The following is a 25,946-nucleotide window of genomic DNA, read 5'->3' as shown; positions in this document are numbered from 1 at the left end:
CATTCAGGGGTAAATTCCAAACGGAAACTGCTAATAGCTAATTCAGCATACTTTTAATATTAACTATCATGTGTAGTATACAAAGTGAAAACTGAAGCTTTGGCACAGTTTGACGTTCACTGTGTAACTGGAAGGAAGTGTGTGGTTGGCACTTTTTTCTAGAGGAGGAAAGGCACAGTGTTATAAATGTTCTGGTGTGATGCCTTTTGAATGTGGTTTCAGAATATAACTCAGAAGTAAAGAGTTTTGATCAAATGGTAGTGTGTTTGGTCCTGGCAACACTGTGCCAAGTATGGTTCTCAAGTCAGGAGGTGATTAGCCTAGCTTAGCATGTAGGCAGGGGGCACCAGCTAGCTAGATTCTGAAGCTTATAATAATAAGTAATAACAGCTAAAAACTACTTCACTCAGGTCTCCATTTCTCTGTTTTGGAAGGTCACCACCCTTTCAAAGCTGCATCTGCTGATTTTTTTAGCTAATGTGGAATGAAACACAGCGAAACTGCTAGGCTTGACTCCATAGCGTGCTAAAGCTAATAATGAAACCTCATGACAAGATCAAACACACAAACTGATTTACTGACATTTATGATATGCAATTTACTGTTAATTGTGTCAATACTTATCGCTGAAAAAATTGACTTATTCTTTGCGTTTGATGTTAAATTTAATGGACAAAGCAGCTCAATTTTTATAAGTCGCCTGTAAAACTAACCACACCTATGAGAACTATTTTATTTTCTATTTTGCTCTGTTTAGTAAATCTGGTCTTAGGCAAACAATTGGTTGTCTACCAATCGTAAGGTCAGTGATTAGATTATAGCACCTCACATCTGCAAGTCAAAGTATCCTTTGGGAAGACATGAACTCTGACTTTCCCCAATACATCCATTGCAGTGTAAGTGTTAGGTTAAAAAGCGCTTAGGCCTGTGTGAATGGGTGAATGAGGCTTGTAGTAAGAAAGAGCTTTGAGCGCTCACATAAACTAGAAAAGCATTACATCAGTACCACTCCATTTACCATTTAAGCAGTGACCTCTGGGACTGAAAACAAAAACTGAAGAGGGCCCTTAGGCTTGAATAGGAAAGCAAGCCACAAAAAGCCAGGCTAGTGATATTCCTGCTTCGGCTTCTTTTCACAGCACGTCTAAAAAATCCACATTACATTTTCGCTTACCGTTGTTTGTGGTGTTGACATAGTATCGCCGCCCTTGTGGAGACATATAGCATTTCCAGTGAGGAGGCAGGGGATCTTTGAGATCCTCAACAGGAATCTGACTCAGAGATGCTGTCCTCTATCAAAACAGAAAAGTAAGAAATGTCAATAATGATGAAGAGTCTTAGTTTACTCACTGTTTCTTAACCTAACGTTTAGAGTTAAAAGAAAGATTAGGCTATACTACTGGTGCAGAAGACATGTACAGCCTGGGTTCAATGAGGTTCTCATTTCCTCAAGCATTTCGCAACCATCGATGACATCATAGCGGAGCAGGCGGAATTGCTGCCGCTGCTACACAGAAAACAAGAAACTGGCATGGCCCTGAGGTTGGACGGAAAGCTCCAGAGCTCCAGAGTCAGCACATGAGCACACACAGCCGACAGCTGAAGAACACGATCGAGAGAGAGAACATGTAGCCAAACTGCGCACATCTGCTACTGATTAGCAGAAAAACAAAGGGCTGAGACTATTGTAACACTTTGTGGGGATGCTGTCTGGAGACCCGAGAGAGCCAAATGAAATTCCAGCTCTATTCCTCAACAGAAAGTCTGGCATAAGAGGTTCATTTTACAAACTGCGAAGATATTTGAGCCAATCACTGGTGGTAAATGGATATGTCTTTGAAGGATAAAGATTTGGAGCACTTACAAACCGCACAGTAAACTCCATCTCTGAATACTGACTCTAAACCCTTGAATTTATAATCATGCTTAAGGAGAAGGAGAAACATTATGCATTTAGGCATGGAGGGTGGCATTACTTAGCCTTTTAAACTATAAGACCAATTGTATTTGCTAGACATTTACAAGTCCTGATCTTGGTCTTCAAATGATGCATTTTTAAGTATTAATCACTGTGAAACTCAGATGGTGAAAAAGCATGCTCTCTGCATCTAAACAAACTAGTAGGTTCTGGGTCAGTTCAAGTGTTGTTATGTGAGAGAATGACAACAGGAAGCACTGGGGAAACCAGTAATGAGTGAAACTAACTGTCCTGAAAGGCCACTCTGGGTACGAGTTTGGAATCCAGGAAACAGGAATGCACTTCATTATCATTAGAGGCACCTGGGATGAGGACAGACAACACATTTCTTAATGGAAACCATCTCATTACCCATTTAGGGGTAATCAATTGCTAGTCAGTAACTATTTAAGCCCAAAATGTCCCTGGAGAATGAATCCATTACATGTAACTGCTGCCCTCAGTGAAAGAAGCAGAAGGATAGAAAGGAAGGAAGAAGGATAAAACCCAGACCTCTGTGGTCCCACAGGGCTCGAGAGCATGAACACATGTCAACCTCGGGAGACTTACGACTATGTGTAATTACACACTCTCCGACAGCATCTCAGCTAAGTTTTCTCTTTGATGGTCTCGGTGGTCACTTTTATATTTGTCCTTCATGTGTCTTTGAAAAATCGTCTGGTAATTTCTTACAGAAATGAAAAGTGGTCGCAGAGAAGTAACGATGGATAAACGGCATGCTACAAAAGAAAATCAGAGCTATTTCCAGTGGCAGCAGTGACAGAGTGTGGTTTGTGCACTGAAAAAGAAATGGAAAGAGTGTAAAAGACAACATGACAGTCAAACCACAGATACAGCTACAGCAGAGCTTAGTGCTACAGTGTACGGTTGTGCCTGCGTAGGGAAGACGGCCTTCATTTACTTCACACATCTCTCAGTCAAACATGTGCTTTTGCAAATTCGTTTTCACAGTTTCAGAGTAGAATTGTGAAAACAAGACGAGACCAAGCCAAGGGTGTAAGCAAGACCCGATGTCTGACGTAGCAGCAATGCAGGAGCCAGCTTAGGGCTCTTATCATGTTGCGTTGTTATTTGGTCTTTGTGACACAGTAAATCTGCCTTTGGGCCCGGCTGTCTAGATGTTAATCATGTTTTAGTGAAAGTTCCTGTCTGGTGAGACCTAATAACTTATCCAGGGAAGAGAAATGAGCAGATAGAAACATGGAACTCAAAAGAATCCTGAATCGAAATCTTTCTGGATTTACCGTGTTGGTTTTTAGAGCATCAAGTGACCATGTTTAACATCACAAAAGCCATTTGCCAGATAATTATTTTAGAAATGCTCCATAAAACCTTAATACCACATCATCTGTCAAGACGTCTCATCCAGGGTAAAGCTTAATAGACGGCTAGCAGCTACAGCTATCTGTGGTGGCATCCACATGCTATTCAAAGAGGCCACAACCCAAATAATATAAACCAGTGGTCCCCAACATTTTTACGCTACGGACCAGTTTATGTCTGACAATATTTTCACAGACTCACCTTTAAGGTGTCACAGATAAATACAACAAAATAAAACCAGTACCAAACAAACAGAAGATTTATTCATAACACACGGGAAAAGACCCAGGGAAACCAAGTTAACTATAAAAACGATAAAAAAATAACGATAAAAACCGTTAAAAACCCTGAAAACCATAAATTTCACACCCAAGTGTCACAGTACTGGGCCATGAGGCCCAGGGTTTACGTTCTAATGCATATTTTTGTATCCACATGTGTAGTTTAACGCATCTAGTTATTTTCTAGTTTGCAGTTTAGTCCTTGGTTTCTTAGTCCCTTTTGTCATCTCTCCCTGGTCCATGTGTCTACCTGTCATGTTTCATGTCTCTGGTTAGGTTAAGTTCATGTTCTATCTCCATGTCTAGGTCTCTGTGTTTCCTGTTTTATTTTGAAAGAGTATGGTGTTCTTTGTTCACTGTAGTTAGTGTTACTCTCCCCTGTATTGTCATTATGTTTCCTTCTTGTCAGCTGTGTTCTCATGTGTCTCCACTTCCCCTGATCACCTCATGTGTGTATTTAAGTCCTCAGTCTTGTTTTGTTCGTCGCTGCGTCGTCTGTTCAACTTCCCCCATGTTACGCCAGGTTTCAGGACCCTGTGCTGGTCATGTCCACGTTGCTTACGTGTATATGTTTCACAGTTCTTTGTTGTTCCAGCACAGAGTCCTGTTCATAGTTGTCTCCGTCATATGCATCGTTGTCACCCTGTCTTAGCCTTCCCTGCTGTCTGAGTTAAGTGTCAGTTCTTAGTTTTCCCAGTTCAGCTTCTAGTTTAGCTTTGCCTCAGTGCTTTCTGTTGTTTGCCACATTATTCAGCCCAAATAAAGGCTCGCTTTTCATTTCAAGTTCAGTACTGTCTCCTCGTCTATGTCTGCACCTGGAACCTCACACTCCCACACACGGTCCGCCCGCCGCAGACCGTGACACCAAGCCTCAACTCTCCCGGCCCGGTACTGGCAACGATCCGTGGCCCGGGGGTTGGGGATCACTGATATAAACTTTCTACATTTATAACATTTATAGTTTTATAAAAATCAACCTCATACAGCTGTTGTAAAGGTAAACCTTAGCTACAGTGACCCAAACAATTTTTTTAGAATGACCTGTAGACATTTTTTTAACTTTATTATTACACTTAAACACTTCTATAAGCAACGACAGCACTTAACTAGTTCATCTAGCAACCCAGTAATATGTATATTATTAACACTCGACAATAACACTGGACAATGGGCAAATTAAACTCACATCCAGAATGTTTGCCCTCCAAGTTTGACCTTACAGCATCAATCGGAACGAGATTCTGGTCTGTTTTTATCAGAGGACTTCATTTACATACCATCGATACATCTCCAAAGCCTAAATGATCTTCCAGGTTAACAGATCTCATGTACTACACTAACAAAACACCCTTGGAGTTTTCTCTGCATTTCCTGGCTGCTTTCCTGTTGGCGTCTTTCTGTTGTTAGGTCACATGCTCATTATCAGTGAAATGTTAGGCCAGTATTGTTGTTCTCGGAGCTGAGCAGATATGGCTCTTAGTAGCAGGCAAAGACAGATGGGAGTGGGCTGCTTGAGCTGAGGACACATAATATGCAAAAACTCTTGGCCACGAAGACATTTTAGTTCATTTTTAGCACAACAATTTAAAAAAAGAGTGTCTCTGAGTCTTGTATTAAATTTCAGTCTCTTCAAACATCAACAAATTTCACAAGCGAGCAAAGTTTGGACCGAGCCACAAGAGCACAAGTTAAAACTCTCCTTCCTGACAGAAGTTTGTGACCGATCTGACAGCCCTGTCGTGGAAAAAAAATAAAAATCAGATGTGAATGAGAGAATGGGAACACCTTGGCAGTGGGAAATATTAAGAATCTGAGAGCCAGCTTGCCTAGGCATATGCAACTTTAAATAATGCACCATTCCAGATGGTTAACCTTCCAAGCCCCAGACTGCCTTTGGCTCCACACTCATGTCTTGCCAGAATTGCCCCTGGTAGCGAAAGCAAGGACTCATCAGGGCCTGTGATGACTGATGAGCAACCACTATAATCGTTTCAGCACTCTGCGGGCTCTGCAGACCCCAGTTTAAAAGATAAACTTCTAATTGAAGGCGTATTAGTCATTTCAGATGTCATTAGAGAATCTTGAAGATAAGAGAAATATTAGTTTGAGCAATGATCTAAACGAGTGAATTGTGGTTTCATTAAAATGTCACTATCAGGTTGAAGTTATGAATACCATGTTTGCTTTTTTTGAATTCTGTCTCATCTTTTCCAGGCTATCGTTTCAACTGTTTACAGTCACAATAGAGGACAGAAAACATGGAAATACACAGAGGGGTATGGTATTCTTCTTAAGCTTGGAACACACCTTAAACAGAACAACAAGTTTTTACCAACTTACACAAGTCTTAAGACTTTGGCTGTCCAGGCGGAGCATACAACTTACAAAGGAAAATCTGATAATCTGAGCTCCATAGTAGAAAACATGCACAAGCACATTCTGCAGACCCACAATATGATACACACCAAGATGAGTTTCTAAAGGTTCAAAACACCAAACACACGTGGTCTTCCAAGATGACTTATCTCAAAGTTGAGAAATAACCATTACACATTTTCGGGAAGTCTGCATAAACTCTACATTCGTCTGGGAAAGAAAGAAGAAGAAGAGAACATACTCAACGAAAAGCAGGCGTCTGATCAGTTTCTGCTACGAACTAAAGTTGAAAAACCAGTATCTCTGAGGATCCCAGTTCTAGACAACCTATTATCCTATTCTGACAACCTTGTGTGTTCTTGTATAAACCGGCATCAGTTGCAAACATACCTGTGAGTATACGGTTGATGTCTGTAGATCCTAGAGTTTGTAAAATGAAGCCAACTTCTGATAAAGTTGTTTATTTACCTTGACTAACACACAACTGATAAAACTGGCAGCGACTGGATTTGATGACTAAAAATGTTTACATGTCATACACTACAGTGATTTGATCTGACAGCTTTCAGCTACAACAGACTGGGACTATCAACTACACTAAGGCTACGTTCACACTGCAGACGAAAGCGCATCAAATCCAACTTTTTTGAGCCTATGCGACACATATCCGATCATGGTATGACAGTGTGAACGGCACAAATCCGATCTTTTCAAATCCGACCTGGGTCACTTTTGTATGTGGTACTGAATCCGATACATATCTGATGTTTTAGAAAGCGACTGCTGTTTGAATGGTCACGTCAAATTAAATCCGTCTCTTACGTCACTGACACAAGACAGACGCCAATTATCAGCGCCGGAGAAGACATCGTGAATGCTTCCTGGCCCTCCAGTGAAACTGTTGGGAAGACAACTTGGAGAAACGTGAACATTTTATTTGAACTGTATAATCTGCAGATTCTGACAGAAATCTGCAGCTATCCTTTGAAGCACCGCTCCTCTCTAAAACAGCAATAAGGATCATTATTAGGCCATATGTAAATAACAAAATAACTTTATAACTTAAAGCAAAATTGGGAAACGTAAAGTCCGAAGTCTTTATATTAAGGGCCATCAGTCAAACAATACTGTTTGCTCTGGGTCTGAACAGAGCGCGTTGTGTGTGACGTCTTCTTTTGCGCATGCGGGACGCTTTGAGGGTTCACACTAGAGCGCGTTTGCTGTCACATTTTATTTGTAGTGAGAACAAGCAGACAAAAAAATCGGATTTGATCAAAAAAATTGAGCATTAAGACCTGCAGTGTGAACGTAGCCTTTGTCCACATTTCATCCATCAAGGCTTCAAAGCCACAGAGTGATGCTGCATTTTTTAAAATTGATGTTGAAGTTCTAGTTGATAAACTGCGATATTTGCCGCTGAATTCCAACTGAAGTTGCTCTATAGTCTGACGAGTTTGAGGTCTTTTGCTAATACAGCTATTAGAGCATTTCTTTTTCCTAGCTAAAAGGTTTTCTTTGCTACCTCTGTAGCAACTTTAGCTAGTCTTTTTGGACAAGAAAGTGTTTGTTCAGAAAAACAAACCAAACAACCAATACACCCACTCCACTCCGTCTGTCGAGCACCAAGTGGCTGTCAGATAAAGTTATCAACTAGTTAGCAATTAGTAAGGTTTGTCACTATAAGTCTCAGAAAAGAAGGTTTTGTCTGTTGAATGTGTGACTGTAATTATAAAACCAATACAACAGAAAAGGGCAGTTTAGCTTAGTCTACAACTTGTGCTGTTCTTGAGTGGCTTAAATTTTTTGTTAATAAAATATGAGTAGAAATGTTTGAATTATCGTCATAAATCTAAAGCATAACACAAGTTTAATGTGCTTAAATGTACAAAGAGTGGAAGCTGAAATTGTGATTACGGCTGTTTTACAATGAACTATGGAGCCTTAATCATATTTTCCACAACAGTTAAATTTTACTTTTTGAAATTTGGATATTTTTTATCTTATCTTTTCCAAACGAAGCCACGAAATGCTCCGCGCTGCTATCATAAACAGATCCCAGCATTTTCTCCCCCCGATTACAGACATTTCCCACAAATCCCCAAACACAGGCAGCATCTCTTATTATGGAAAACAAAATACCTCATGGTCTCTCTATTTCAGGGACACTGGCTTCCTGCCTGGAAAACCAAGAATAATTTGTTAAATTCCCTTGGAAAATGCCTTTAAATAAATAGCTGTCTCACATTGAGGTCAGTAAGAGAAAAACAGCCTAGTAAACTAGGTAGTTAACCCTCCGCCCTTTAACAGTCTCAGCTGAGAACTAAGGGGAATACTAGAAACATTTCAAAGGAAGTTCAGACTCTGTTCATGATCTAACTTTTGAGAAAATGAGGTATACTTCAACTTCTATGCTATTTTAAAAATCCCTAAGATGTCAAAATTGTTTGCTGACTTGAGCAACTTGAAAATGCAGAATAACCTTCCACTGACATCAGACATGATCTTTTCAGATTGTGAGCTGTTTCCATCATTGAGCAACAGTCTGAGTGACAAATCCATCTGTAAGCTTTCGGCAGGTTAGCATCCTGACAACACAGACATCAGACTGTCCATCTAAGGCGAATCATCAGATGAAACTGTCACTCGCTGGGATCACATGGTTTGAGAAACGCTGGTCACCCACACACTGGCTGTGTGGAGGAGGACCGACACGCAGCCTTACTGATCCAGAGTTTCTACAGATTACTGGACAGGACTACTGCTTAGCTGTCATCAAACATGTCCGAGTGACTCAGTCTCTCCCGATTCGTGACAGGATGTGTGAAAAAAAGAGTTTGTTTTTTTGATCTTGCATCGCTGACCTCTAGTGATCCCTGTGGAAGCACATGGATGTCTGAGAGGAGGCTTTGTCAGAGCAGCTGTTTGGCTTTCAGCAGGATGAATCCAGAAACAGAGATAATTTCAAGTATTCATATTTCATATGTAAGCTGTAATTGATGAGCCTACACTCCAAAACCAGGGGTCATCTATTTAAAAAAGCCCCTTGACACAGTTTTACACAGCTCAGTGTCCCCAGATTTATGTCAAGTACCTCCACGTAAAGGTTTTACCCTAATAAAAGTAAAATGTTTTCAACAATTATATAACAAATAGTTTGTAGAAAGCCTATAAACAAAACAGTATCAGAAGAGAGTATCCTCTGACTCTTCACGTAACCCCAGACTGACTCCATGATGTCGTGACTCTGTGGGGGTCAGACCATCAGTTACAGATCCTTGCTCTTCTAATCTAAACCTTAAGTACCCTTTATCTTGTGAATCAGAAAGTAAGAATGTAATAGACTGCTCTGATTTTCAATGAACCCATGAGAGTTCATGCAAAATCACAGCTCTGTCGTGAACATTTGCCTTTTTTTTCTTTTCTTTCTTTAATCCAACTGCAAATGTTTTAGCACCGAAAACAGCCTCGCGCAATCAAAGACAATCCAGGGATTTCAGTTGATAATACCAAATGGATCTTATTAAACATGGAACAGTGGAGTTAATAGATACACTGAATGCTGCAAAAAAATGTCACTGAACACTATTTTACTGCTGAATCATCCAATCAATCTTATGCAAAATGTATAGATTCCAGCGCCACATCCACATAAATGCACCAGTAAAGAAAATAAGGGCAAAGAGGGGGAATTATGCTCCAAGAACACTACATTTAAAAAACTTTATTTCCAAGCTGTCTGTCACAAGCTAGCTACAAGCCTTCCAGAGATGTGTTTTTAGCCTGAAGGCAGAAACTCTAAACTACAGCAAGAGAGGACTGAAACACAGGAAAGCAGGAAAAATCCATATTTTTCATTCCTAAACGAGCAGCAGTCATGCACAGGTAGGCAAACCAGGTAAGGAGCAGGCAAAACGCAAAGGCTGTGAAAGAGTGAAAAACATCACATGTGGTTGGATTAGAGCAGGGGTCAGCAACCTTTCTGATGACGAGTGCCATCTAAAATTTCCTCAGAAGTCAATGTGCCATATGATTGCATTAGCAATAAATTTAATAACGCTCTATATGAACAGTTACACACTATGTAGAACCACTTTATAGAATTATATTTGTTTGCAGATGTTGGCAGCTATCAGCGAATAGTTATCAGCTACTTTGAAACAAGACTTTTTATCCATAACAGCAAATGAACTGTATAACAGAAAATGCAAATGCTATTTATGGTCTCCTCACAAGAATGATAAGAAAAATAAACTGGGCCAATATGGCATGTTTGTTAATACAGAGACACACATGTTAATGTGATCTCTGGTCTCCCACTCAGAGACACAGGTCTCCCAGTGTCCAGCATTCAGAGGCTACCTGAGGACTCATGTGAGAGAAAATCTGCTCACACAGATATGTAGAGCCAAATACTGTCAATAAGGCCTCTGCAATGTTCTGAAGACAGTTAAACTTGTCAGGTAGTGATGTCCAGCAGGTGAACATGCAGCTCCATGAACACAGACAGCTATGGATTCCAGCTGCGTTTCGGTGTTGCATTAACTGGCATTATGAGACAAATCCAGCTGCTCATTAAAGCTTTCTGGTTTGATCAGAAAAATAAAACATTGGTCCAAACACCTGAAAGTCCCAAAAACACATTGTGAATTCTGTCTCGAGTCTACGGATGTATCCGTGCATTTCCGTGGTGCTGATGCTGCGCTGAGCGGAAATGCGGAAAGCTAACAAGGTCCCCCTCACCAGTAGGCTAAGTTATGTTTAGCCAATTACAAGTTGAATCTGGTAGTTGGGGTTGTTAGCTAAGATACCGTCATTAAGAAGCGGCACAACTAATGTGTCTATGCGAGCTGATTTGCGATGTGCACCGCTGGCGTGGCCATTTATTTTTTAATGCACCCTCTCAGATTAATTCACTGCGTGTAGTGCCCAGAGCTGGACTGGGACAAAAAAATCGGCCCGGGCAATTTGACCACAGACCGGCCCACCAGATATTAAAGACATAAAGCCTTTGAATGAAAACAAACGCTGTTGTGACAATCTTGTTGGTATATGTATGATTTCTATACATTTTACATCAGATAAAAACGTTGGTTGTAAGCTTCAGATAATTATTTAATAGCAGCCAGACATTTTAAATGAGAATAAGGAAGTATTTCTTTGTGCCCCCCTCTCCCTGTTAATTCCCTACCTGCCCCCCTGGCAACACTTTGCTAGACCCGCCCCTGCACAGTTACCAGCTGTCAGCTACATAAAAAAGGCTCCTGGTGTTATTTGTCTCTCAGAAACAGTTCATAACTTCCCTTCAACTCATTCATGTCACCTAAAAGGTAAACCTGTTTCTCCATCACCTGTTCAGCTCTGATGATTCAGTAAGGACATCTCCTGGTTTCATCTTCATGTTTCCCTCTCACCACATATTCAAACCGACATCGTGACCAGCAGCTTTACAGCTGTGGCTCCAGCAAACATCAGCTGATACTAGAAATGAATATCAAATAAATTCTAACAACAGCTGATCAAGCTTAAACGTGCTGCTGTTGTTTAGCGCGACATCCACTGGTTTCCTTTTTCTGGAACAAAGTGGGAGATAAACAAACAAGAGAGAAAAGTCGATCAGCTGATCATTGATCAGTTTCATGATTGAAATAACAACCGGGGGGACAGAATAAGAGAAGAACAAACAGTTGTGCAGCATAAAGACACAGAAAAATTCCAGCTTTGTGTCTTTTTCATTGTAGCTGAAGTACCTGACAAACTGTGTTCCTTTTCACCTCAATAAGAAACGCGTAATATTTTCTCCGAATACGAGACGATTCCGGGACGGTTGGCAACTCTAATAATTAACCTTATGAATTAAATAAAGTTCACTATCAGTAACATCAAAGCACCCACCCAGCTGTATAGAAACTCCATCATGCTAGCTAGTACGAGTTATTGTAACTGACTGTAAAAAGTCAGCATAACGAAAATACACCTGCTGGTCTCCACCACTTGTTAATGTTACTGAACCTGTGGAAGCTACGCCATAGCCACCACCAAACAACTGAGTTATTTTTACACACCGGCCAGCAAAAAATCATGAGCCCACCGAGCAAATGCCCGGTATGCCCGATGGCCAGTCCAGCTATGGTCGTGCCATTATTTAACCCTGCAAGCGTCCCTCGGGTTGTCGACCCCTGGATTAGAGGAACATGAGAGAAAAGCTTGACTACTGTAATTTCAAAGATGATCCAGCAAGTGGATAACTGGTGCTATATATAGGCTGAATTCCAATCCCCTACACCCTCTTCCCACATACTTTTACTTAGATTCCCTTCATCTGGAAGACCTCCTACATAAGATAGTGTTTTAAACCAACTACAGTTCAGTGAAACAGAATTTGTCCACACAGAACAGGCTTGCTAACCACACTCTTAAGGTACAGCACCTGTTCTGTGCCCACTGTGGACACACTACCAGCACCTGCAAAAATGAGTGTGATTTAGTCTCAGTAACAAACAAAATGAATTGGCTTTTGTGTAAATACTGCATTTGTAGCCACAAAAGAACAAGAAAGAAGAAAATAGATGAGTTGAAGATTAAGGAAAGTGGATGAAATTGAAACTGAAAATGAATATTTTTTAATAACATATGACCTGAACACATCATCTGAAATTGGCTTTGCAGAAGCTAACACAAACATTGCTGTTTAAAGTTGTTCCTGTTTTCCAAAGCCTGCTGTTGTAGTTCTCTGTCTGTGAATTAAGAAACCGTTTTGCAAATGTAAGCATGACTCCATACAGAGTTACACGTGATACAGACCGAGGAGGCAGATTAGGCGCTACGGCCGGTAACAGGACGGCCAATACGAATTTCAATATTTGTTTTTGTTTGTTTGTTTTTGTAAATTGCACCACAGAGTCGGTGCTGTAATTTCAGGAGGTACTGGCCCTCACAGCAACATGTGGATTTGCAGCAACAAGTGCAGGCAGCAACAGGTCAGCTGTACTGACTTGATACAAAGAATTATGGGTATTTCTAACAAATGAAATCCATGTTAATCATACTTCTTCACCAAGTCACGGAATACGTACAGTGTATAGTCTGCTCTGCATTTCTGTGACAAGACTACAATGGCAGGAAGAAATAAGATCTCCCTTTCTACTCCTGGCTTTATGATGTCAGTAGATATCCACTCCCACTGTGGCTGTAGCTCAGGAGGTAGAGCAGGTCACCTACTGATCGGAAGGTTGGTGGTTTGATCCCTGGCTCCTTTAGTCTGCATGCCAAGTATCAAGTATCCTTGGGAAAGATACTAACCCCCTAACAAAGTTGCTCTCCGATGCGTCCATCAGAGTGTGAATATTGTTAGAAAAGCACTCAGTTTAGAGTCAGTGCTTAGGAGAATGGGTGGGATTGGGTGAATGTGGCATGTTGTATACAGCGCTTTGAGAGTAGAAAAGCGCTATATAAGAATCAGTCCATTTACCATTATATGGACACCTAAGCGCTGCCCATTTGCAGTTCAACCTTCCTGTTTGTGAGGCGCAGCCAATCAGAAAAAAGGTGGCTTAAAGGGAGAGGAAAGCGAGCAGTTTCAGATAGACAGTAAATGGAGAGGCTGCATCGAGGCCCAGTGTGAGGCAAATAAGGTTTATCTTGGTCTGTGAATCAGGAAAAGCTAGTTCACTAGTAAGGTGCAAATATCAGAACTATGGAGTTAGCAGGATATGAGTCACTTAAGACAAAACCCAACTTTAAGTATGATTAGATTGATCCAATAGGCTTCTGTGGTGGTTCTAAGCACAGCCTACGGACAGATCAGCTGCCTATGTTTCACAAACAACGTCTGTGGGCTATTCTCGCTTGTGCTGTCTTGTTTGTATTTTTTTTTTAGGATTAGGATTAAGGTTACCACCTATGATGATGAAGTATTAATTCATCCCTGCTTGTAATCTGTTGGTTAGGTTGGTACATGTCTGCTTCAGTTATTACCAAAGATAATAACAAAGTTACAAGAATCCTGATCCTTACTCTAATTAGACCTTCAAAAACAAAATAAAATGCAGCCTGTCGTTTGCATCAGAGTTTAGTCGTTTCCTGCTGCATACAGTCGGGCACGTCTTGAGGAGAAAACAAACAAATTCCATCTGTACACACACTGGAGCAGAGTCGTAAACAGCCACCAGTGAGCATAAGCCACATACACAAACTCTAAGATGCAGCCTGAGAGTGGGGGCCATCTCTGGTCTGGAGTTTCTGCAGAATTGTAGCGAGGCATGCAGCAGCGATCTTGTTTCCCTGCTCACTCCATCTCCTAACGCTACATGTCAGAGAGGCATGGGAACAAAGGTGTAACAGCAAGTGGAAGTGTCTGTTTCCTATTATTCACTCATAAATACCTCCACCTTCCCTTTCTAGGGCGACACTGTCATGTCTGCACATCCTGGGTTCACACATGAAATGCTGACACTGATGTCTGTGTGAAAAGAACAACAGATGCCCAATCAACACCTTCACCCGGGACCAAATGATCTGATGATGATCCAGCCAGGTGTGGTCACAAAATGTGAAACTGTCACAAAGATGATATTCTTTCCCCTGACAAATGACATCCACAAAACAAAGTAAGACTGAAACTAATACAAACTAAACATTTTTGGGAAAAAGAAAAGGAAACGGTAAAGATGAAAGTTATACTGGGAACTGGCAAAAACTGATGTGAAACAAAAACTTTAAGACTCACATGCGAACCACTGAAAACATATCTTATCATCTGTGTTATGAATGGGCCTCAGAGGAGACTGTACCACTGACCTCCTCACCCTCTGGGCTCGCTCAGTGGGGGAGAAATTTCTCACATGCGTGTTGGGCCGCCGCCTACTAGACCTAAGGAGAAAAAAGTGTCAAGACACAGCGAAAGTAAATGTAGGAGGGGTGGTGCAGTGAAAGAATTAAACAGTTCTTGAAGGGGGAAACAGAGTGACAGGGTCTGCGGACCATATCTTTACTTGGGAGACATTGTTTTGGTTTGGGCAGATGTGGGAGCCTAAAGCAAAGCCACATTCCCAGATTTAGAGACACATCAGACACTCGGGGAGGAGGAGGGATTCACATGCCTGTTTAAACATGCACTCAGTCACATAGAGATATTGTGCATATGCTCCCACAAACTGTCATTGTCTGCCCAATGCCTCATCATTGAGCACATGCATATATGTGTGTGTGAGAGTGTGTTTCACTACAACAAACAAAGCCCGTTCTGTTACATCTTGCCCTCTACAAGTTTATGTGAATTTCACATGCCCTGTGACTTTTCTACTTCACCCGTACAAATAATGTCCTACTATGCTATGTTCTGCATGCGGAGGAACGTGCTCACCAGCGTGCAGAGCTTATCTGCACGAGCCTGCTTATCTCAAGATCGGATATGGTCTCAATCCTCTATTCCAATTTCCACTCGAGTACTAAACTCACTGAGCTCTCAACGGAAACGAATGCAGTTCTTGCCGTGACCAGCTGATAGTTGGCGCTAGAGGAAATGAGGCGTTAGATTTTACTGTGCCATCCTAAAACTACCTAGTCCACTCAACTCGAGTCTACTCTACTTGGTTTTTAGGGTTACGATTAGGTGGCAGTACCTGATACCAGATACCTTTCACTACATGCTCAACCCCGAGCTACGTCGAGCCACAAATGCAACGCCATCAGACTGCATGCCACTGATTGGCCAGGGAGTCATGACACTGGATGAATCATGAGAGTGAGTTCTTAACAAGAATCAAACCAATGAAGGAAATGGCTGACCACAAACCAACAGTGTGGTCTCTGGCTCTCGTCTTTTACCTAGAGTCTGACACAGATCTATACACCTATATCTATAGCAGTTATACCTTCGCCTCCATTCCCAAAAAGTTGATTCTGATCATCTCGACGTTGCGTTTTAAAACTCTATGTCCAGATGAAGGGCATAAACTTTTTAGGATTTCCTTACCTGGATGATTGAGTACGTATCAAAACATCGCCTCCATTATTGTGCTGTGTTTGTACTACATACAAAAGACGTCACGGGACTTTCGGGGCGCCTTGCTATAACGATCCCACCCACAGCGAGGTGGTGCTCAACTGAAATGGAAAACGACTGAAACTGAACAGAGTAGAGCAAAGTCAAGCCCACTAGGGGCTAGTGGAAAAGAGTCATAAATGTTCCAGTTAGTACAGGTTGTCCCACCTAATGTTGGGAATTACCTACTGATAGACTTCGTTATAGATGTTATAATTTATCTGGCGTTTCCCACCTGAACTGACTTGTTCCGACCTTACCCAATTCCAAATTGACCAAATTCTAGTTAGTTTAAATTGGGTTGTCTCAACATGTTCAATACCTAAATACCAGCAGAGTTTGGGTTGGGTTTCTAGGTCAGCATCATTTTGGATAAATTCTCTTATTCTCTGGTCTATTCAGGTTGGGTCTTGCGGTGCTTGGGATCTATAAATCTACTTACAGTGGATTTGTGTTTTTTCAGAGACTGTTTTGGTCCTGTGAAGATCTCCACCTCAAAGTCCATAATAAAATCCATAATGCCTACAAAATTGGTGGATTTCTTCAAAACAGTTGATCCACTAGAGCAGCGGTCCCCAACCCCCGGGCCTCGGACCGGTACCGGTCCGTGAGTCGTTTGGTACCGGGCCACGAGAGTTGAGGCTCAGGTGTGAAATGTATGGTTTTCAGGGTTTTTAATCGGTTTTCAGCGTTATTTTGTTATCGTTTTTATCGTTTACTCGGTTTTCCTTGGTCTTTTCACGTGTGTTATGAATAAAGTTTCTTTTTTTCGGTACCGGTACTAGTTTTATTTTGTTGTATTTATCCGCGACACCTTAAAGGCCGGTCCAGGAAAATATTGTCGGGCGTGGCGCAAAAAAGGTTGGGGACCGCTGCACTAGAGCACAGGTGTCAAACTCCAGGCCTCAAGGGCCAATGTCCTGCAGGTTTTAGATGTGTCCTTGATCCAACACAGCTGATTCAAATGGCTAAATGACCTCCTCAACATGTCTTGAAGTTCTCCAGAGGCCTGGTAATAAACTAATCATTTGATTCATGTGTGTTGACTCAGGGTGAGATCTAAAACCTGCAGGACACCAGCCCTCAAGGCCCGGAGTTTGACACCCCTGCACTAGAAAGTAGGAGTGAAAGAAGGAGCTGACTATCATTGCATCAACACATTTTCCAACTCTCAGCTGTGACCATAAACTTTGGATGCAAAATAATAAGCTTTAGGTAACAGAAACATTGCCTCTGAGTCTCAGCACTGACCTGAAGGGTAGACATCATGTTTATTATTACACTGTTGAACAGAGGGAAAAACATCCCCTTGCAGCACCTTTTAGAAACTAACAAGCTGACAACCACCCCCACATCTTCTAGTGATTACAATCTCATAGTAAGGAAGGAAGTTAGATTTATGTTATTATTTTAGCAGTATAATCTCATCACACAGAAACTAGACAGTTGTAGCTTACAAAAAGGGACTCCACCCTTTAGGTTTAGTACAGTTAACTAAGTTTCTAGAGGTATGGTTATACCTATTAGCAACATTTGCCTGGAGATGGAGCTGTACAGCAGCAACAGATTTTAAAGATCCCAGGAGTTCCCATGGGAGTCCACCTTCTTTCCTGACATGACCATATGATTTACATGCCTAAACAAGTCTATAATCCCAGCAACAAAAACACTCGATACATAAACTATTACCAACACCATCCATCTTCCATGTAGCTCAGACAATGCGTGCTTGCAAATACTCTTCACAGCACAACCCTCAGCCGAGCTCAGTCCAAAGAAGCTTTACACACATGAGTGAGAGTCAGATTTAAACAACAGTTTAATATGTTCATTCATTTTGAGTTTTCCCAGCACACAGATTTACGCACTATTACGAAGTAATGTGTCAACACATTTTGGCTGAATTAGGCCTAAGTGAAAGTAACTATGATTGCACTTTAACTAAGCTAATGTGTCTCATGCTACAATTTAAAATAGCTGCACGTGAGTTCAGCAGAACGATAGAAATGAAAGCATTCTACCTTGCTAGGTCTGTTCCAATGCACCGAGTTATTATTTCTGCAAGGAGATATATAAAAACAACACAGCTCATCTTCAGTGTCAAAACAAACAACAGATTGTGATTGATAAGGTGTGATTGTGAAGGTGGGTGCTTCACAGTTATCCAGCTGATATTTCCACACAAACTGCTTTCCGTGACAACAAGTGACTACGTATATTTCAGAATGACATCAGCGCAGGAGCGGTGGTGTTACTTTTCCAGCACGCAGGGGAAACACCTGGCTGTGCGCTGAAGACTCGCCAGCAGTCGTCTGACCCCCGGCATTCCACACCACGGATTATGCCAGCCTAAATCACCGTCCTAAAACCTCTACTAGAAGCCCCCTAAATAGCTCTCAGCGCTCCGGTTTCACAATAAACACAGCTGACTCTCTGCTGGGACAAGCATTAAGTAGACAAAGTGGTTCTCCACCATTTTCAGCTTGTTCCAAATTGCTTACAGTAGTTCCCCTGGCTACATGAAGACTTAATAATAAAGCATTTAAGCTGGAGGAAAAACAATATATACTGATATTAAAATATAGGAAAATTAGAATTACATCATTTTCCATGGAAGAAAACTCGCACTTAACCATAAGTTACTGGGAAACCTACACTAAAAATATTTTATCTATATGAAGGAATTGAGGGGGTGGGGAGTCTCCCTCCAGGTGGCCCCAGGCAGCCCCCAGCTGCAAGGCTTTGGTTACATGTTAAGTGCCCTTGTTGATAGTGTAACACTTCATGGGGAGCCCTGATTTGTTATGGAAATGTCATATATAGCCCCAGAGTAACGAGAGCATATAAGTACCCTCTGCCCAGTTGTTAAGGGCTATAACCCACTGTGTCAACAATTCAGTGAATTATTAAACCCATTTTAGAAGGGTCACCTCAGCATGGCCTGGATTCTGTCTGTTTATGCTGAAGCTAGGACTGCAACTACAAATTATTCTATTATCAGTTAACCTGCCATCTTATTTGCATAAACAAATTCAACCGGTGTGTGAATTGGCAAAAAAAAAGCCTGTCAGTTCATCATGACCCAATTATTAAGTAAATTCATATGTGAATATGGTGTCAGGAGAGAATGTAGCAGGTGAGAATGAATGCTAGCCTATAGGATGACTTTGGAAATTAAGAAGAGGAAGCAAGTGAAAGCAGAGGTGAGGATTAAAAGGTGGAAGTTGAAGACTGTTGCGCAGAGTTCAGGAGACAGACTCTGGATGCCAGGGAAGAGAAAGGACAGACGGAATAGTGAGGAACACCGCCAAGGTGGTTTTTGGTGTATCCTTTGGAGAGAGGAACGTGGACAAAGTGACACAAGGGGAAGTACAGGAAAGCATTCAAAAGAAGAGGTTAACAAAGTAGGAAAGTCAGAGAGATGAAGAAGTAGACAGGAGTGCTGGGAGGCTAGGCGTACTGCAAAGGCAGAAAAGGCTTTTACTGAAGTGTGTGTGAGGCCGGACCGAATGGAAGGGGAAAAGAACTTGCACTGACTGGCTAGGCAGGGAGATCAAGCTGGAAAGGATGTGCAGCGGGTTGGGGTGATTAAGAATAGAGATGGAAATGTGCTAACGAATGAAAGGAACTTCTAAAAAGACGGAAGGATGGTATTCATTTGCTGACAAAAGTCCTCACATCTAAACTCTATGCAGTGATGTCATTCACGAACCATGCACGAACTCCTAATAGAAAAAAGTCAATCACTTCTTTAACGACCTGCTCTTTCATTTCCTCTTTAATAGTTGGACATTAAGGAGCCAAACAGTGATGTAATGTGTCATACCACTGTTTTTAGTCACAGCGTCTTTGGGAACAGCAATTTTATAATTTCTTATCAAATAAAAACTTGATTTTGCAAGATAACTGTGGGAGGATGTCATCTTAAAAAAACATGACAGCGTGACTTTGTTTCTCATATTTGGCCAAATAATATGTGGGAAACACTTTTAGGAGCAGTTGGACACATTTGAACTCATTTTAATTCAATTTTATATGTATTTTATATGTAATACAGCCATTACATTAAAAAGGTAACAGGTACCTCCAACCCTTTGCCAAGTGGCTCCTTTATAGCGGTTAAGTCCTGATTTTATTATTATGACATCACCTGGCAGCTATAGTATTGTGCAAAAGTCTTGAGTCACACACCAGTGATTTATATTTTGCTTCCAAGCAGCCAGACTTTCTTGTAATTTTTTATAGTGATCTTGAACAATCGTTCCCCAGGCTTTCTCAAGATCTCCTCTTTGCACACTGGCTATTGCCTGACCATTTTTCTGTTGTCTTTGTTAAGCCACTTACACTGACCTATGAATATGTCAAGCATAGAAACACCGAGGTCAATGAATGAACCACATAACATAACCAATTTAAAATGGTCTCTTTAAACACTTTGTTACTCGCTGCCTGTTGCAATGACATGATTTGTTCCCATTTCTTTGGTTGAATCTACAAAAGCCTCCAAAACTAATACAGTCTGATGGCCATAAACCAGTATTTTTGCACCAACAAGGTGATTTCTCCTTTCCTACAAAACCCTGGTCACCATGATGTGCGTTGTATCCCATCTTCACAAAACAGATGTTAGGGAAATCTGCTTTTGTTTTATATGTCAATAGGGCCATATATCAGAATATTGGCTTTTTGAAGTATTTGTATCATTCTTAAAAATCCTGTGTCAGTTGGGTTCTAATTGTTATCAACATTCCTGAAGAGCAAAGCTTGTAAGCTTACTTATAACATGTATCATTTTCTTACTGCTTGTCTCTGACTCAGTCGGACTACGTTATAGTTATGTCGCAACATCCTTGCAATAACGTTGGGGAGTACAATGTTACAATAACTAATGATATGTTCACAAGAAGTCTAGAAAAGGTCCATGCTGTAGTAACCATTGTAATTAAATTTAAAATTAGACCGTAAGTTGTACGGTGACAAAGAATAGATGAAAATAAATCCTGAAAACACAGCGTAAGATAAACACAAGCAAATATTAAATGTGTTTTACTGCTAAGAGTTCAGCTTTTGGTCTTTAACAGGCAGTTGTTTTGAATATTAGCCCAACTTTAAAGCAGCAACAAGTGTTGGTCTGTTAAAAACAGCAGAACTACAATGTGAATGATTCATTATGCTCAGAAGAATGACGCTGTTTGTAGAACAAAGCGACAATGCTGAAGATGACAACAGAGCCAGGTCACAGCTGCATTGTTAAATGTGCCAGCTATACAAAGGGATTAATGCATGTCCTGTATTTATGATCACTTATGATTCTGAAGGTTAGGGAGCGGAGTTACTCTGCGCCAGAGAACAGATTTTTTTTTGACAGAGGTTTGAATACGTAAACTAAATGAGGAAAATACAGAAGTGGCTTTTTTTTCACTATTAGTCATTTCATTGTGCAATCTTACAGCCTTCAACACATGTCTGATCAACCTACAGCCCAGATGACACACTGACTGTGAAATCTCAAGTTTCAATATGTGTACTTTAGCTTACATGAAGTGGGAGGTCAACCTTCATTCCAGATTATAATGCTATAATCCTGGTAGTAGAGTCTGTGTTGACAGAGGTATACTTTAACCTAATATTGCATTAAGCTCATTAGGACAGGATTAACATTACAGGGGTGGAAAGAGGTGGTGGGGGATTAAATCTTTTCTTTAATCACTGATATCTTAACTGCTTTTCTGCCCTGAATTTTAAACTCTGAGGAAATATGGGAAACAATTTAAATCTTATCTGAGAGTAATTACCTTTTTAACATTTCTTTCATACAAGATAAACCCAGCAATGATGTCTGTGCATGCATGGGTGCATTGCAAACTGTTACTTCCAATAACTAATTGGGCAACTTTTAATGACACCAGTTTCACAACATGCAAACGGCACCGGCTGAGTTAATGAGGCGTAGCTGTAAATTCAGAGCTGAAAAATGAAGCAAATGTAGGAGTAAAAAACAAAAAACAAAACAAAACTGCAGTTAATCTAATGGCCATCTAAACATCTAAAAGAAAGCCAATGATCACAGACTCCTATGTTAAAATGACAATCTTTACAACATTGAAAGGAATGTTTAGTGCAAAACCTATCTTGGTTTATATGTTTACGATCACCTTAAGTGTATATGGCAGTTTAAAAAAAAAAAAAGAAAAAAAAAAAAAGAATATATATATATCCATCCATTCGCTTATCCTTTTCAGGGTCGCGGGGGGCGCTGGGGCCTATCCCAGCTGTCATAGGGCGAAAGGCGGGTATATATATATATATCTGCGCTCTTCTGGACAGAGATCTCCGATGTTATTCCCGGGATCTGCTGGAGCCACTCGCCTAGCTTGGGAGTCACCGCACCTAGTGCTCCGAATATATATATATATATATATATATATATATATATATATATATATATATATATATATATATATATATATATATATATACACACAGTCCTGATCCCCAAGGACCCCAAGAAGGGACTGGTCCCCTCCAACTACCGACCAATAACCTGCCTCAGTACTACATGGAAGCTCCTGTCAGGCATCATATCGGCTAAGATGAACAGGCACATGGGTCAATACATGAGCGGGACACAGAAAGGAATTGGCAAGAATACCAGAGGCGCAAAACACCAGCTACTGGTAGACAGAACAATCAGCCGAGACTGCAAGACCAGACTGACCAACCTGTGCACTGCCTGGATTGATTACAAGAAGGCCTATGACTCAATGCCCCACAGCTGGATACTGGAATGCCTAGAATTGTACAAGATCAATGGGACCCTAAGAGCCTTCATCAGGAACTCAATGGGGATGTGGCGTACAACACTAGAGGCCAACTCCAAGCCCATAGCACAAGTCACCATCAAGTGCGGGATCTACCAAGGAGATGCTCTGTCCCCACTGCTGTTCTGCATAGGCCTGAACCCCCTCAGTGAGATCATTAACAAGACTGGCTACGGATACCGACTACGGAACGGAGCAGTTGTCAGCCACCTCCTGTACATGGATGACATCAAGCTGTATGCCAAGAGTGAACGAGACATCGATTCACTGATCCACACTACCAGGCTATACAGCAATGACATTGGAATGTCGTTCGGACTGGAGAAGTGTAGTCGGATGGTAACAAAGAGAGGGAAGGTAGTCAGAACTGAGGGGATTGAACTACCAGAAGGCAACATTGCAGACATAGAGGACAGTTACAAGTACTTGGGGATCCCGCAGGCGAATGGGAACCATGAAGAGGCCGCTAGAAAAGCTGCAACCACCAAGTACCTGCAGAGGGTCAGGCAAGTCCTGAGGAGTCAGCTGAATGGTAAGAACAAGATCCGGGCCATCAACACGTACGCCCTGCCCGTGATCAGGTACCCTGCTGGGGTAATAGGCTGGCCAAAGGAGGAGATAGAAGCCACTGACATAAAGACAAGAAAGCTCCTTACCATGCATGGAGGGTTTCACCCCAAGTCCAGCACCCTGAGGCTGTACGCTAAGCGGAAGGAAGGGGGCCGGGGACTGGTGAGTGTCAGCACCACAGTCCAGGATGAGACAACGAACATCCAAGAATACATTGGGAAGATGGCCCCAACTGACCGAGTGCTCAGTGAATACCTCAGGCAGCAGAAACCAAAGAAAGAGGAGGGAGACGAGGAACCATCATGGAAGGACAGGCCCCTGCACGGTATGTACCACCGGCAGATAGAGGAGGTGGCTGATATCCAGAAATCCTACCAGTGGCTGGACAAAGCTGGACTGAAAGACAGCACAGAGGCACTAATCATGGCAGCACAAGAACAAGCTCTGAGCACAAGATCCATAGAGGCTGGGGTCTATCACACCAGGCAAGACCCCAGGTGCAGGCTGTGTAAAGATGCCCCAGAGACAATCCAGCACATAACAGCAGGGTGCAAGATGCTAGCAGGCAAGGCATACATGGAACGCCATAACCAAGTGGCCGGCATAGTGTACAGGAACATCTGTGCCGAGTATAACCTGGAAGTCCCGAGGTCAAAATGGGAGATGCCCCCAAGGGTGGTGGAGAATGACCGAGCTAAGATCCTGTGGGACTTCCAGATACAGACGGACAAAATGGTGGTGGCTAACCAACCGGACATAGTGGTGGTAGACAAACAGAAGAAGACGGCCGTAGTGATCGATGTAGCGGTTCCGAATGACAGCAATATCAGGAAGAAGGAACACGAGAAGCTGGAGAAATACCAAGGGCTCAGAGAAGAGCTCGAGAGGATGTGGAGGGTGAAGGTAACGGTGGTCCCCGTGGTAATCGGAGCACTAGGTGCTGTGACTCCCAAGATAGGCGAGTGGCTCCAGCAGATCCCGGGAACAACTTCGGAGATCTCTGTCCAGAAGAGCGCAGTCCTGGGAACAGCTAAGATACTGCGCAGGACCCTCAAGCTCCCAGGCCTCTGGTAGAGGACCCGAGCTTGAAGGATAAACCGCCCGCAGGGGCGTGCTGGGTGTTTTATATATATATATATATATATATATAGGGTATATATATATATATATATATATATATATACACACCATATATATATATATATATATATATATATATATATATATATATATATATATATATATATAGGGTATATATATGGTATATATATGGTATATATATATATATGGTATATATATATATATATATATATATATATGGTATATATATATATGGTATATATATATATGGTATATATATATATGGTATATATATATATATACCCTATATATATATATACACCCTATATATATATATATCCCTTTTGAATTTTAAAGTGTATTTTATAGGGTTGTGGCCACTTCGACTTCTGTTTTTACCTCACTCTTGGAACTGGTACTTTTGCTAACTTTTAGGTTAATCCCACTATAACTATCCCCCTGCAATCATAGTTGGACAAGTAAATTAATTTGGGGAGTACCTGCACTTTTTGTTGATGCTGGAAAAAATGCCATTGATGCTAGTTTTAGTTCATATTGTCAACTAACTGTTAGTTCACTCAAAGTTAACTGTTTCTACCCATTTTCTGCTAATCACAGGGGGCTAGAGCTCATCCTAGCTGATATACGGAAAGAGGGAGAGTACACTCTGGACAGGCTGCCAATCTGTTGCAGAACTAAGATATATTACATACAACTATTCATATTCTCATTCATATTCACACCTATGGTCGGCTTTAGAATCACTACTTAACATAACCCAGTGTACGTCACTGGCCTGTTGGGGAAAACAGACTGACTCATGCTGTTAGAGAACAGGGGGAAAAACACCTTACCAGCTCAAAACTGAACCAGCAAAGCTAACTGATGAGTGACTTTCCTCACTTTACTCCTGTGTCATTTCTCTGATGTGTAAGGTTATTTTTAGAAGATTCCACTCCGGTGCAGACAGGAACTGTGGGTAAGCGGTTACTTCTGGCGGTTGTACCCACAACATTGAATATATCAAACATGATCTGCAGACCGCAGAGTTCTGTGGGTTCACAATAAACTGGGGAGAAATTTTATTTGTGTGATGAGTCACACCTTGTTTCAGATAAGCAAGCTATTGTTTCCAAATGCACCCGTGTTTAAGGGGTGAGCTCTTTCCTCACATTGCATCAGAGATTTACAAAAAGTGCCAGTGCACCCAGCAGGGGAAGACTGGCCGGTTCTACAAAATTATATATTCTGCCATCTTTTTAGTATTCTTACCATGAGGACTGCACCTAATCAGAGTTTTTAAGACCATTTCAAAGGTGATTTCTGGCCTATAACGTATCGTAGTGCATTCAGTCTAGCTCTGATGCAACTATATTTCATCCTTCATCCACAGAATAACAGCAACAATGAAGATTATACCAGTAAGAAACAAGCAAATGTTTGTTTATTGTGCGACTGACATGTAGAATTTGCAC

The 25,946-nt window shown here is 41.4% G+C and overlaps 1 protein-coding gene across 1 annotated transcript in view; it reads right to left on the bottom strand.

The window, feature by feature from the left end:
* gas7b (growth arrest-specific 7b) overlaps positions 1-25,946 on the bottom strand; it is a 64,078-nt gene that overhangs the window by 35,816 nt on the left and 2,316 nt on the right. The window contains exon 2 of the mRNA XM_086304969.1: positions 1,175-1,292. Coding sequence (XP_086161095.1) covers positions 1,175-1,292 — 118 coding nt within the window. The remainder of the gene's footprint in view (positions 1-1,174; positions 1,293-25,946) is intronic.

The sequence above is a fragment of the Aulonocara sp. 'chitande type north' Nkhata Bay genome, linkage group LG8 (assembly GCF_057382095.1).
Source record: "Aulonocara sp. 'chitande type north' Nkhata Bay isolate Kocher_YH1m ecotype deep benthic linkage group LG8, A_spYH_male_GT1.1, whole genome shotgun sequence".
NCBI classification, from domain to species: domain Eukaryota; kingdom Metazoa; phylum Chordata; class Actinopteri; order Cichliformes; family Cichlidae; genus Aulonocara; species Aulonocara sp. 'chitande type north' Nkhata Bay.
The sequence above is the reverse complement of the archived record's forward strand: the minus strand, read 5'-3'. Positions and strand labels throughout refer to the sequence as shown.